We start from the raw sequence: 14,149 nt of genomic DNA on the forward strand, positions 1-14,149 counted from the left end.
AACTTGGATTATGTGTGTAGATCTTAATCTAACTGATGAGCAACTACAAATGTATGCTTTGGCTGATATTGAAGTAAGACTACAGAGTAATGGGAGCACCCTTCGTAAATTTAGTGTTATGCCTTTCCCTGATGAGTTAATCACATCCGAGGGTCAAAACAAGCTCATATTCGACGAACTGTCTTATGACAAAGAAGCTTTGAGAAAAGAGCATGAAGAACTTTCATCGTGCTTAACTTGCGAGCAAAGGAGTGTATATGATGAAATAATGATGGTGTTTCACGAGGACAAGGTGGTGTATTCTTTGTTTATGGTTATGGAGGTACGGGGAAAACTTATGTTTGGAAAACTCTTTGTGCTGCCATAAGGAGTAAAGGAGAAATCGTTTTCCAGTGGCCTCGAGTGGTATTGCCTCACTCCTTCTTCCAAGAGGAAGAACTGCTCTTCAAGATTTGGAATACCGTTAAATGTTAGTGAAAACTCAACATGTGTTGGCATCAAACCCGGTTCAGACTTGGCTGCGCTACTCATGAAAACAAAGCTAATTATTTGGGATGAAGCGCCAATGATGCACAAGTATTGCTTCGAAGCACTTGATAGAAGTTTGAAAGACATCATGCAGTCTGTGGATCCTTCTAATAAGTACAAACCATTTGGTGGTTTGGTTGTTGTTTTCGGTGGTGATTTTAGGCAGATATTGCCTGTAATCCCAAAGGAAGTAGACAAGATATCGTGTTCTCAGCCTTAAGCTCTTCTTACTATGGAATTCATGTAAGGTGTTGAAATTGACGAGAAATATGCGTCTACAAAATGGATCTTCTGAAACAAGTTTGAAGGAGGTGAAAGAATTTTCAGAATGGATACTTAGTGTTGGAGATGGAAATGCAGGAGGTCCAAACAAAGGCGAGGCCGAAATTAAGGTGTCAAATGATATACTCATAGAAGGGGAATCTGATCCTATAGCGGCAATTGTGGAAAGCACATATCCTCTCTTAAAGGATCACTTGTGGGAGCCAAAATATTTTCAAGAAAGGGCTATTTTAGCCCCAACATATGAGATAGTTGAGATGGTGAATGATTACGTACTATCCCATTTACCGGGGAGGAGAAATTGTATCTCAGCTCAGATGCATAAGCAATGTTGAAGGCAATTTAGGAGCGAGTGAAATTTACTCAACTGAATTTCTAAATACCATTAGATGTTCAGGCCTACCTAATCACCATTTAAGATTAAAGGTAGGTGCACCTGTTATGCTGTTACGAAATATAGACCACAAATCTGGGTTGTGCAACGGTACGAGGATGGTGATTAAGCATCTTGGGAATCGTGTTATAGAAGCTGTAGTCATTTCTGGAAGTAACGTGGGGGATAAGGTATTTATTCCTCGCATGACTTTGACTCCATCTGATGCAACGAGATTTCCAATTAAGTTTCAAAGAAAGCAGTTCCTTTTGGTCGTTTGTTTTGCTGTGACTATAAACAAAAGTCAGGGTCAATCACTATCGCAGGTAGGTTTGTATCTCCCTAGACCGGTCTTTAGTCATGGTCAGTTCTATGTTGCCATTTCTAGAGTAACAAACAAACAAGGCCTCAAGATCTTAATTTGTAACAAAGAACACGGAGGATCAAATATCACGAGTAATGTTGTTTATAAGGAAGTGTTCCGGAACTTATGATTTAATTTGATTATTGATGTAAGCTACTCACTTTTAATTTTATTATATGTTTATTTTCTGTAAATCGTATTCTTTAGTAAACGTTTGTTCTGCTATACGGTATTATAAACTACTTATTACATAGTAGCCAATCATTCTTTTCTTATATTATATAGATTTAAAGATTCAATTCCGAAAAACCTATATGTTACTACATTGAACTTACAAGAACACTGTTCTCTCATGCAAATTTATTGTCTTTAAATGTTTAATGGCAATAGTAAGTTGATTCACATACACTACTGAAAAGATTAAACTTTAAATCAAGAATCACATCTTCATGTAGAATACTTCTAAACCAAATAATAATTTATACACATAAGTATTTTATATTTATAAACCAAAATACTTCCCGTGCATTTTGCACGGGTCAAAAAACTAGTTATGGAAATAAAACAAAATAAAACTTGAAATAACCTTATCACCATAACTATGGAGGAAAGATAAAAGGGGAGATTAACAAATAATAAACAAGAACTAAGCAGCAAAACAATGATCATAAACAAGATTAAGGAAAGAGAAGAAGAAATAAATAAGAAATTACCAACTTTTAAGCTTACATAAATGGTGAAAATGGAGTTCAAAAGCTTCAACCTCACTTTCTCTCTCTTCGAGTTGTAAAGTCTACATATCAAAAATCAGATTAAAATCTCCCTATAATCTCCCTATTGAAAATCTAATCTAAAAATATCTTCAGAGAGGCCCTTTTATATCTCTCACAAATACAAAAGGGCAATCAGCGAAAAAAACGGGAGTTTTTTTTAATCACATATCGAAGCTCTCGCTCCATGGGGGTGGAGCGCCAGCTTCAACTTCTCGGTAGAATTTTAGCTGGGAATCCGGTGCTCACGCTCCATGCGTGGAGCGCCAACTCCAATGTCTCGGCAATCGAAAAACAAGAATTTCCATAGAGCCAAAGCAGAGGGGGGCGCTACATACAATTTCGAGCAGGCAGAAGGTTTTCAGGGCTTTTGGAGCAGGCGCTCCGTTCTGACAGACGCACCTAACTTTAAAAAACCATATCTTTTCATTTTTATTTGAATTGGGCTTGTGACCAGTCATTGGAAATCTACAACTTGCATTACTAAAGTATGTTGCATATGCTAAAAGTTATGACCATTTGAATTTGACCCATTTGCATAAAGTCTTTGGAAAGCTCTTATTTTGCCAAAATTGCTCATTCTACGCTCGATGTACCGGATGGAGACCTTTAAGGTTTATCCTACAACATCAAACACATATAAGCATTACAAAATCATATTAAAAGCCAAATTAACTAACATTCGCAAATAAGCTACAAATGACTTAATTACTCTAGATTAAGCAAAATAAGCTACGAAAAGATAAATGAAGAGGAAAAAGGGAAAGATGGGAAAAAACAAGGTATTTTCGCTTCAAATGATGGTTGCTAATTGTAGACACATGATTGTGTCTCCCCATTTAGTACCCAATGATGAAACATACCATCGTTCTAATTAGTCTGTTCCAAAGGAAGAAAAATCCAACAAGTTAAACCCAAAATTAGTTTAAGAACTTGAAATATTTTTATTAATCCAATCCCAGTTTAAAAAGCCCAATTAATTGTTCATGATAATTAATTGCATTGTTGAAGCCCATTTTTTATAATCCCAATTAATTATTAATGATAACTAATTGTATTTTTATTAAATATTCCTGATAAAAAATCAAATTTTTATTCTTTAAGAGTTAAGAGAACGGGTTTCCGAAAATCCAAAAGATATTATTTAATTCAAGATAGAAAGAATCTTTTATATATTAGATAAATAATAACACCCATCGGGATTTGATCCACGCGCCCGAATACGATTGGCACTCCAATGCCGCCCACATGCGACATCGGAACAGTCAGCAAAATTCAGAAGCACAGACGCAGATTCAGTCCGCACAACACTGATGCGTCAAGTGCAACAAGCCTGCGAGTCACGCACCATCAGATTTTATTTGGTTTCGTCCATTTTGCCTATAAATAAACCTCATTTTTACTCGATGTTTAACTGGCTTTCCTGAAAACGTTTTCTACGCTTCCAACTACGAAAATCACTCCAAGTAGTCTCTAAACGCTTGAAACATATGATCAAACACTTTAAATCTCCATTAAATGTTCATTTAAGCTTCAAGATTCCTACTCATGCAGGTCGTAATAGAAGACATAGGCAACAAAGGTATAATTCCTTAGGGTTATTTCTCTTACTAGTCAACAAACATCAGTTCTACCAAAAATAATGTTAATTACCTTAATATGTGACGATGATTGACCATGGTCGTGATGGAATTGACACCAATTATGTTTGGTCCTTTTGAGCATCTGGAGGATCATTATTTTTTGGCCAACTTATAGGGGATCCGATCTTTGTCAACGCGTTCACTAATCCTTTGACGTCGACTAAAAATCCATACGACTCAATATGTTGGGAAAAGTATTGTTGTCTTCCTTCACGTCCATACCGACACATCATGAACATTATGTACCTGGTTTGGACAATTGTATGGATGAGACCACCAATTGTTTTGTTTTAGGACTAATGCTTTTTGATCGCTTGACCCTTCTGACGCGCGGTGCATCGAGATGGTGTTGAAGATGGCGTCGTCTTCTTCCAATATCATTTGAGCCAGTATTCTACACTTTACATCACCGAAGGTCGTGCATATATATTTCGTCAGTACATCTTGGACCGCCAGACGAGACCCTTTCGAAAACATTATATTGTTGTATTAGTATCAAAGTCTTTGATCCCGATCATCTCCTTGTTGAAACGTTTGTAGTAGTCGCAGACATATTCTCCTGGTTCCTAGTCACTGGTATGTTTCTCGAGACTACGACTTCCATTGAACTTGTTGACCAAGGTTGGGAAGTTTTCGATGCAGCCTGAATTCATAGTTCCAAGCCACTTCAATACCTGTCAAGTCAAGGTTACTCCATAATACTTACACATGCAAGCCTCGACCAGATTCCACGGGATGGATGCTTGCCACATTCTCTACTTGTATTAGGCAACATGCTTAGTTGGGTCATCCATCATATGTTGCGGTCAAAATAAGAAGGGTTAAGCTTCTTGGGAGCATATCCTTGATAATTTTCTCGACGAACGGCGATGCTGCATAGCCATTTTTGTGCTCCACGATGCTTGAGGTTTGAGCTCCTAGTAGTTGAGATGGTACCTTCATCATCCTCTTGTTCTGCTTCTTAATCTTCACCATTCTCTTTGCCATGGGATCTTCATCTCCTTGGGGGTCTCATTCAGGACCTCCTTAATCATTTTCGCTTTCTTCATTGGAGTCAGGTCCTTCATCTTCTTTAGAGTCAGTATAGTCTACGTCGGAGAGATTGCCCATGAAACGTATCTTTTTGATGTTTTACAGGCGCCCAAATTTTGAGCTTTTGTTTAACGTCAATTCCTCTTGGAGTTTACTACATTTTTTGGCAACATGGTGAATTCATATGTTAGGCGTTCTCTATTTCTATCTACTCTATCTACGAAGGAATTCGTTCATAGAATGATTTTTTACTCTACTTTTTGAAAACAAGCGTATGGGATAGACCCAAAAGAGGAGTTGTCCTTCTTGATAACTACCACCTCTACCTTCATCTGCTTGTACATTACCCTTGGTTATTCAGGATTCATTTGTGCAGCCATTCCTCTCGATTGTCGAAAGAAGATCAAAGTCTAGTTGTTTTCTCCTACAAGCGACGCAAAATTGTTTATGTCAAATTATGCTCTAGGTTGAGAATTAATTTTGGCAACTAGACGAAATGACGAGGGAAAAATCAGTAGAATAAGACAAGCAAAAGTTGACGCGGATAAACCCCAATGAAGATGAGAAAAAACCAATCTACTAGATGCAACCGTCATTGATGAATTACGACAGTTAATACAACCTAAGTTATGTCTTTAAATATAATGTAAACTTTTGATGTAAAAGAATAAAAGAACAACTAAAAACAATGAATAATAATCAATTGTGTAAACTTAATCTTGCTTGTAAAGACCTAGAAGAGTTTTGTGATAGCTTTTACATGCCTTTTTCACCACCTAGCCTTGCTTAATAGCTCCTACGGTTAGTCCAAATCATGCCTAAAATCACGACGTCTATCCAGGCAAATCTTCACCCTCTTTGACTTTGTTCCCTTGGTCTCCTTAGTCCAACGTATTTCTCTTAGCCTTGAATTGTTCCACGATGATATAAGTGATAGGCTATCGTACACCTGTCAAAAATAATTCCTGCAAAACCTTCTAACAATGTAGTAGGGTAAATAGGGTCGAATCCACAGAGAGATGGTCGTTTTAATCTAGCTTCTAAGATATGGAAAAACTAAACAAGATCAAGAATAATTGAATTAAATTTCTAAACTAACCAAACTACGAAAATCAAACTAAAAAAAATCTAGGGTAATCGTTCACCATGTTTATAACTGTAATCTATCAAAATATCATCAATAATCAATTAGATATCTAGAGCATATGTTAATCCTTGGTCAGGCATTAACGCTCTCAAATCAACATATGCTAGTACGGTCGCTCAACATAATCAGATTTGCTAATTATAGGTAAGCCTCTAAAGAGTACTATCTCTCGATCTGTGATTCGATATTAACAATATTTAATCAAACAATTGATCAGATTGCAAGATTAACAATAAAATACTAATCAATTAGAGAAATTAATAACTAATTGAACCACGAATAAATATCAATCAATAATCATATCATAGAAACATGGATTCACATACCCTAGAAATAAAAACTACTCTATCATGAAATAAATAATGAAATCTAAATCTACCAAGAAAAGCATAATCAAAGAAATCAAGGAAAGAAACTAATGAAACTCACGAATTAATGAAGAAGAATAAAAACTAGGGTTTACAACTAAAAACTAGAGAGAAAAAGAGGAGAGAAAACTAAAACCTAAAACCTAAAAAATAGCGTGAGAAGGGGGAGGAGAGAGAAAGAATGAAAACTTATCTAAATAATATTCAAAATCTAATATCTAAGAAAGTAATTTTACAAGATAAAGAAATTCTTAAATAAATCATTAATAGGCGGATTAGTGATCCGCACGTACACGTGGCAGATTCCAGCGGAAACAGTGCAATCTTCCGAAAGGCATAACTCCTTGACTAGAAGTCTTCTCGGGACGTGCCACCTATAGTTGGAAAGATCTTCAATTCTAGTTTCCAAATATGCTGGAATTTTGTGATTATAAAAAGCACATCAAAAGTTATGATCAGAAGAGTAGACATGACTCTTTTTTCATATTTCTTCTAATGATTTTCCGCTTCGATTTTAGCTCAAACTCATACTATGACATATCCATACAATCCTTATTCATTGTTGCTTCTTTCCAAGTGCTCCTAATCCTCAAGTTTAGCTAATCATACTCCAAATACGTCCTCAATGCCTAAAATTCATCAAAAATAAGAAAATATACCGAATAGGAATATAAAAGCATAACTTAAGAATATAATGCAATAATGAACCTAAATATGAAACTAAATGCTCTAAAATGCAACCTAAATGCATCTAAAAACTATATATAAATATGACTTATCAATGAGGAGGTGTCCAGTAACCATATTGACTGAGTTTCCCTTGGATATCGCTGCAAAATGGTACCCTTTATCTAGATATCTTCATACTTGTGCGTGTGTCATGTCACGAAGTTGTAGTTATCTTGTCGCAACAAATTGTTCGTTGAGACATGTAAAAATAAGCCATATCAATAACTTTGATATTGATTGAAATTAAGTCTTAGATAGTTGATTGATTACCACTAGTCACTCATGAGCACTAGAGGAGCTCATGGTGCTTATTACAAGTTTTAACTGTTTTCACCATCTTACTCTTAGTTTAGCAAAGTTATCTCCTACCATCTATAGTCTAATGTTAGTTGTGGATGTCATCTAGATTAGTTGGTACTTGTAGGGATGGCACCCGTGACGTGATCGATTTTGAGATTGTAGGATTTACGTTGGTTTATTATATTGAAGGAGTTGTTTTCAGTTGTCACCCTTCCAACAACAGGTGATTTCACCTATATGATTATATGAATAGAAGCCTAAAATGGTTCAATATACGTTTTTTATTTGTACTTGGTACTATATTCAACTCTAATAAGAGTACAAGATTCGAGATTTAACAACGAATTCGTGTAATGCTTTTATTATTGAATTTGCGACATTATGAATTATTTGATTTAGTCTTGTAGGACTTTGGAATCTCAAATAAGGTTCATCTTCAATTTCAAATATAGACATCATTCTTGCTTGTGTGTAATATATGCTTTGATATATGTGGACATTATCAGTAGTAATTGGTCTATTAGTTTGTCAAGTTACTTGCCCGATATCTTTGGGTCCTTGTAGTGATTGTATGTCATGATGATGATCCAAGTAGGTAGTACTTGCACGTTTGTTGATCATGCTCCAAGATTATGTGTTTACAGTTACGGGAGTTGCAATGATCATACTAACATCATGGGCAGACCCATAAAGGGTCTTTGGTGGCCCATCCCCTCAAATTTTTTATTTTTTTTTTACTTTAGGCATATTTAGAAAATAAGATAAAAGAAGTTTACAGGCTTTTGGTTCAGTAAATGCAAGTTGGCCTGATGGTCAATTTCATCTCATATCATAAGCAAACGCGGGGATCGAATCCCATAAATCCCATCCTAGCATTCTTTTTTTTTTCTTTTCCTTGAACCTTTTGTTTCAAATTTTTATTTTACTTTCTTTTTCTCATTTTACTTCAACTCTTTCTCTTTTATTTTGGATCTTCATTATTTCACCGAGTAACCATCTCTTTTTATTTTAAACCTAGCTCTAATGATTATTGGTTTATATAATTGGCTTTTGATTAGTTTTTGATGATAGCTTTTAGACTACTCTACGCTAATTTGCTTTATTTTTCTTCTTTTTGCACAATATTTTCTCCTTTGTGCTGTTTCTTTGGATGCTTGGTTTAATTTCAGGATTCGAGAGCATCTTTGAAGGACCTTCACACAAATTCGAGGCAAGGCATTGAAGAAACGGAGCATCAATGGGCTCGAAAGAAGAGAAGAAGGAGAGAAGAGTGTTGACCCAAAGGCCTGAATCACCTAATCAGCCCGGGTTAGCCCAGACTCACTCATCCACCTTTCTAGATCATACGACCCCCCGGGTCCTTTAGTGACCCGTTTGGGTCAGGTCCGCCCGAGCACTCTGGTCGAGTCACCCGCCCGGATCGCGGTGTTTTCCGCAATTTAAGTTATTTACTTTGATGCTTTTGTACGGGGCTTTATTGTAATTAACCTTGTTTTATTTTTAAGATCATATAAGATAAACTCCTCTTATTTTAGGTTAACCAATTTTATTTTGAGATTCGAGAGAGAAAAACCTTGCTTTAACATTCAAAATTTAGAACCCTTAGAGAGAGAAAGTTGAGGCTTTAAGCTTTTAAACTCCATTTTCACATTTATGCAAGCTTAAAAGTTAGTAATTTCTTACTTATTTCATTTCCTTTTCCTCTATTCTTGTTTGTGTCATGCTTTGTTTGTTTAGAAATTGTTTTTTTAGTTGATTGATCTTCCTTTTTCTCTTTCCTCCATGGTTATAATAGTGATGAAGTTATTTTAAGTTTTGTTTTGCTTTATTTCTATGATGTGTGAGTAGTTTCATACTAGTGGAAGGGGTGTAACCTTCAATTACTCTTTGGATCCTAAATCTAAGTTAGGGGGTTAATATTTGGGGTTGAACTTGTTGATCAAACTTGCTTGATTTGTTTCGTTGGGTGCTTGATCTCTACTTGACTTGCATTTTTGAAATTCCAAGTGAAGGATTGAGAGATGAAGCTAGGAATAAACTAAGTTTGGTTGCTAGACTAGGATCTCAATGGAAATATGTATTCTCTAGTTTAGGGAATCTTGATTAATCATGTTGTTCTTGATTTGGCTAGATTGGTTGCTCATGCCAGAAGAATAGGTCGTGAGTGATTATCAAGCTCCTCTAATTAATTAGCTCGAAAGAGTAATTAGAGTTCTCATATGCGTGATTTTTCCCTTGTGATCCCCCATATGTTTCTCCTTGGTTTTGATGATTGGATTCTTGGATTTAATGTTGGTCAATCCCCTAATCCCCTAGTTTTTTACCTTCATTTTATCTCCTTTACTTATCTTGTTGATTTAATTTACCGATTTCCTAGTTTACTTAAACCTTAGAATCATTGCTAAAATTTCAAAACCCCCACCCGAAAAAAATAAATTTAGCTCATTGTAATTAGTGACTTAACCCTTGATTAACCCTACTTCCTTTTCGACCCTATACTTACCCTCTCTTGGATAAATTAGCTTATATTTGGCGAGATTATAACGACTCGTTAAATTTTGGCGTTGTTGTCGGGGAGATAGTGGTTAACATTGGCTAATTTGTTAGTTTTGAGACTAGATTGCCTTTTCTTTTTTTTTCTTTTGGTGTATTTACCTCTTGGTTGTTTTTACTAATTGTAGGCATGTTTTTATTTGGTCTACGTGGGATGAGTGCGTTTAGATTTGACTACCCCATTGTAAAGGTTTTATCATAAAATATTTTTGAAGTCGCCAACAAGTCTTTAAAGAAAGACGCATAAACCTAATTGGATATTGAGAAATAGTAGGAACAAATTAGAGATTTATCTAATGTAGATTTTCCCGTCTATACTCCATATATGGTCAAAATGAACCAAAGATTGAGTTCGGGGGTGAGGGTACGAACATGGTCAGGAATTGTGTCGCCCATTGCTGGCCTCTACTTTATGGATTGATGTCAAATTTTATGCAATAGAATAACCATAAAATATTTTAAGCACTCTAAAAATAACTAGTCTAGGTTTGTTCAGGAAACACATAAAAAGACTATTTTGTGTGATATATTATTTCACAATCAATATTATAGGGAACCTAGCAGGTTGTCCAAATTAATCTGATTAACTTTAGAACAATTTATTAGGTCTTTGATTAACAAAAATAACATCTGAGTGATAAAATTAATAAATCATGACAATCATATAATACGTATAGAACGATCAGACAAGTATATAATAATAATATATAAAAATAAATAAAAAGTAGGAAGGATTAGAATATACAATAGAACGATATTATATCAAAGATCTACATCATTAAATAAATGGTTAGTAACTTCAACATAAAAATAGAGAATTTATTCAAGGACCCTCAAGATTATACAGTGGCTTGAGACTGCGAGATTAACAACCTGCATGACGGGCAATTGTGAAGCCTGCAAATCTGAATGTCTGAAAGATTTAAATATGTTTAGATGTGTTTTGTAGAAAGAATAGGTATTTCGTAGAGAGGTTCGTAAAGTATTCGTAATATAGAAGTCGAGTTGTGTGAAAAACCGTTCTGAAATCTATACGGAAATTAGGTGTATCTATAGGAAAAACGAAATTGCGCTTCAAGCGCCAGCTGCGCCAGACGCCGTCTAACATGTCATGCGCAAATCCATGTGTCAGGCTTAGGTTGGCGTGCCTGACGCGGAATGCCCTATAGAAAGCGTACACGTGGTACACGCTTTGAAAAGGATAAGAAAGAAAAAGATGTATCTCGCACAAAGAAGTGTGCTTGGCACATGACTCTATATGACACACAAGTCTATGTGGCAGTTTTGTGCGCTTGGCACATGTGCAAAGTATATGGCAAAATGGTGCGCTTGGCAGCCTGTGCGCTCGGTACACGTTGGTGCGCTCAGCGCACCATCTTGCTTTTGACACATTTTTATTATAAAACGCATTTTAAAGATTTTCTTTTATCTTTTAAGTTAGAAAACCTGATTTTACGGGATAAAATTTGATTATAAAAATATCTTTGAAAATATTTATTAATTATTATTAAAAAATTAATCGGACTTTTCAAAGAATTGGGCTCAACATATAATTAATTATCATCATGAATGATTAATTGGCTTTAAAATAGCACTTTAACACTTCTTCGAAATAGTTTTGTGATGGCTCTTTGGACTACAGCTCCCCTTGTTTCTGACCAATTAAGACCACGGAATGTTTCATCATCGGATCCTTAAATGGGAAGACACGATTATGTGTCTACAGTATTTTCCTTAGCTTTGTTGATTGCATGTCAAGAAAATTGAGGTGTAATCCAACCATCCCCATTGATCATAACATTGAAAATACATTGAGGCAATTACGGAGAATCTTTAGGGAACCCACGAGCCAACCCTTGATCGTTGAATAACCTAATTTTGACCAAGAGTCGTATATTTCCACTACTTCTAGCACCATGGGTGATGAAGCTCCTACAGAATTACGAGACTTTGGGGCATCCCAATGCCTTTGAACTCAAAAGTGGAATTCGCCGCCCAACTACCACCATCAATTTTGAATTTTCTCTGCATTTGATTCGCATGATCAAGCAATAGCCCTATGGGGTATGACTCATGAGTGCCCTCTTAAGCATTTGGCTAATTTCTTGGAGTTATGTGCCACGGTGAAGCAAAACGACACTACTCTTGGGGGGTAATTCTACTAGAACCGCAAACAAGAAGAATGCAAGCAAAGCCAAGTATGATCTTGATGTCATTGACCACATTAATGCAAAACTTGATACTCTTGCAAAGAAAATGGAAAAGGTAAGCTTGGCATCTCCTAACCAAGGCACTTCTCAAGCTTTTTTTTGTGAAATTTGTGGTGGACTGGACCATGCTAGTTTTTATTGTGGAGGGTCTATGGACCATGTTGCATGGGTTAATTCTAGAGGTGAGGAAAATCCTAACTTCAACAATTAAGAAAGAAGCAGGAACAACAACGCAAGTGGTGGAGAGAGAAGAACCCTCAACCACCTCGATCTTTCCAAGTCTCAAATAGGCCACCCGGATTCCATAGCCCCCAACAAGCATTCACGCAACCACCCCTAGAGCTCCCTTTGAACCAAACCAACCCAAACAATGTTCCCTAGAATCCACTCTCCAACTCTTCCTAGCCTAATAAACAAAAACCAATGCCAATAATGATAGAAAATTTGGAGAGAAACACTTCCCTCCAAAAAAAATGAATGCTTAAACAAGATGATTGAGACACAACTTGCCCAAGTGGCTCAACAAGTAAGCAACAACTCCTCAAATTCTTTTACCCAACTTCCTAGCCAAGCAATCATCCGAAAGTCAGCTAAAACCATCACTTTGAGATACAGGGCTCACTATGAGGCTCCTAAGATGCCCACACTTGATGATGCTAGTACTTCCAAGTAGAGTGAGAATGTTAATAGTGGAGTAGATAAAGATGTTGAAAATTTCATTGTGGAAGACATTCACGAGGATGAGACTCTTATAGTTATTGAACCTGAAAAATCAATTAACGAGCCTCCTCCAATGAAGAGCTACAATCCTCGGATTCCATATCCTCAAAGGTTAGAAAGGAAGCACTTCAATGACGAATTTGTCAAGTTCCTTGAGGTAATGAGGGGTTTAGAAGTTTACATTCCATTTTTCCAAGCTATGGCTCAAATGCTCATTTATGCCAAGTTACTAAAGGAACTTCTTTCTAACAAGTCCAAACTTGAAGAAAGTTCCACCATTGCTCTTTCCGTCGAAGATGTGGTACTCCAAAACAAGCTCCCCAAAAAGCTTGAAGATCCGGGGTCCTTCTCCATACCCTTGAGAATATGAGATATGGAGCCAAAGAGAGCATTGACATATCTTGGAGCTAGTGCAAGCCTAATGTTACTCTTCATTGCAAGAAGCTCAACTTTGAGTTTTTTAAACCCACAAGAAGGGTGATACAACTAGCGGATCGCTCGGTTAAGGTGCCCATTGGAGAATTCGAGGATGGTCCGGTGCAAGTTGGGAGAGTCTTCATTCCTTGTGACTTTGTAGCGATGGAAATGGAAGAAGACTCCCAAATACCTCTTATTTTTGGAAGGCCTTTCTTGAAAAAGGTCGGGGTGCTAGTTGACATGAAGAGGGATGTCTTGACATTGAGGGTTGAAGATGAGAAGATGAAGTTTTAACAAGAGTATGAAGGCTCCGATTATGGAAGTACATCGAATCGATACTCTTGAGCACGAAGTGTTAATCCTAAGGGATTTGGTTGAAGTAAGGGATCCGCTTGAGGATGTATTACTAGGGGAAGATCAAGAGAAAGAAGGTGAAGCTTGGCATCTCATGAAGGCAATGGACAAAGCACCAATTTACCTACCTACCAATTCAAAATTTGAGATTTTAGAAGCTTCATTGCATAGAGGTTGGATCTTTATGTGTTTAGAGCTAGGGTGTATTTTAGCCCAAGTTAGTACACACACACGTGCGTAGGAAGAGAACCATACTCAGGATGAACATGACGGGCAAGATTATGTACACATAGACTGATAACATTGAAATGTACCAACTAGAGATGTACATATGTTCATTTGACTTGTTATCTATGTAC

General features: G+C 36.4%; 1 protein-coding gene and 1 pseudogene across 1 annotated transcript; both read left to right on the plus strand.

The window, feature by feature from the left end:
- The first annotated feature begins 797 nt into the window (after nt 1-797).
- LOC125496625 (uncharacterized) lies at nt 798-1,677 on the plus strand (annotated as a pseudogene).
- Nucleotides 1,678-12,345: 10,668 nt separating this feature from the next.
- Nucleotides 12,346-13,730, plus strand: LOC125496626 (uncharacterized). Its single transcript, XM_048642140.1, has 3 exons — nt 12,346-12,354; nt 12,973-13,320; nt 13,431-13,730. The coding sequence occupies exons 1-3, from the start codon at nt 12,346-12,348 to the stop codon at nt 13,728-13,730; spliced, it is 657 nt and encodes a 218-aa protein (XP_048498097.1).
- Nucleotides 13,731-14,149: the final 419 nt, after the last annotated feature.

Source organism: Beta vulgaris, chromosome 4 (assembly GCF_026745355.1).
Source record: "Beta vulgaris subsp. vulgaris cultivar EL10 chromosome 4, EL10.2, whole genome shotgun sequence".
Taxonomy (NCBI): Eukaryota; Viridiplantae; Streptophyta; class Magnoliopsida; order Caryophyllales; family Amaranthaceae; genus Beta; species Beta vulgaris.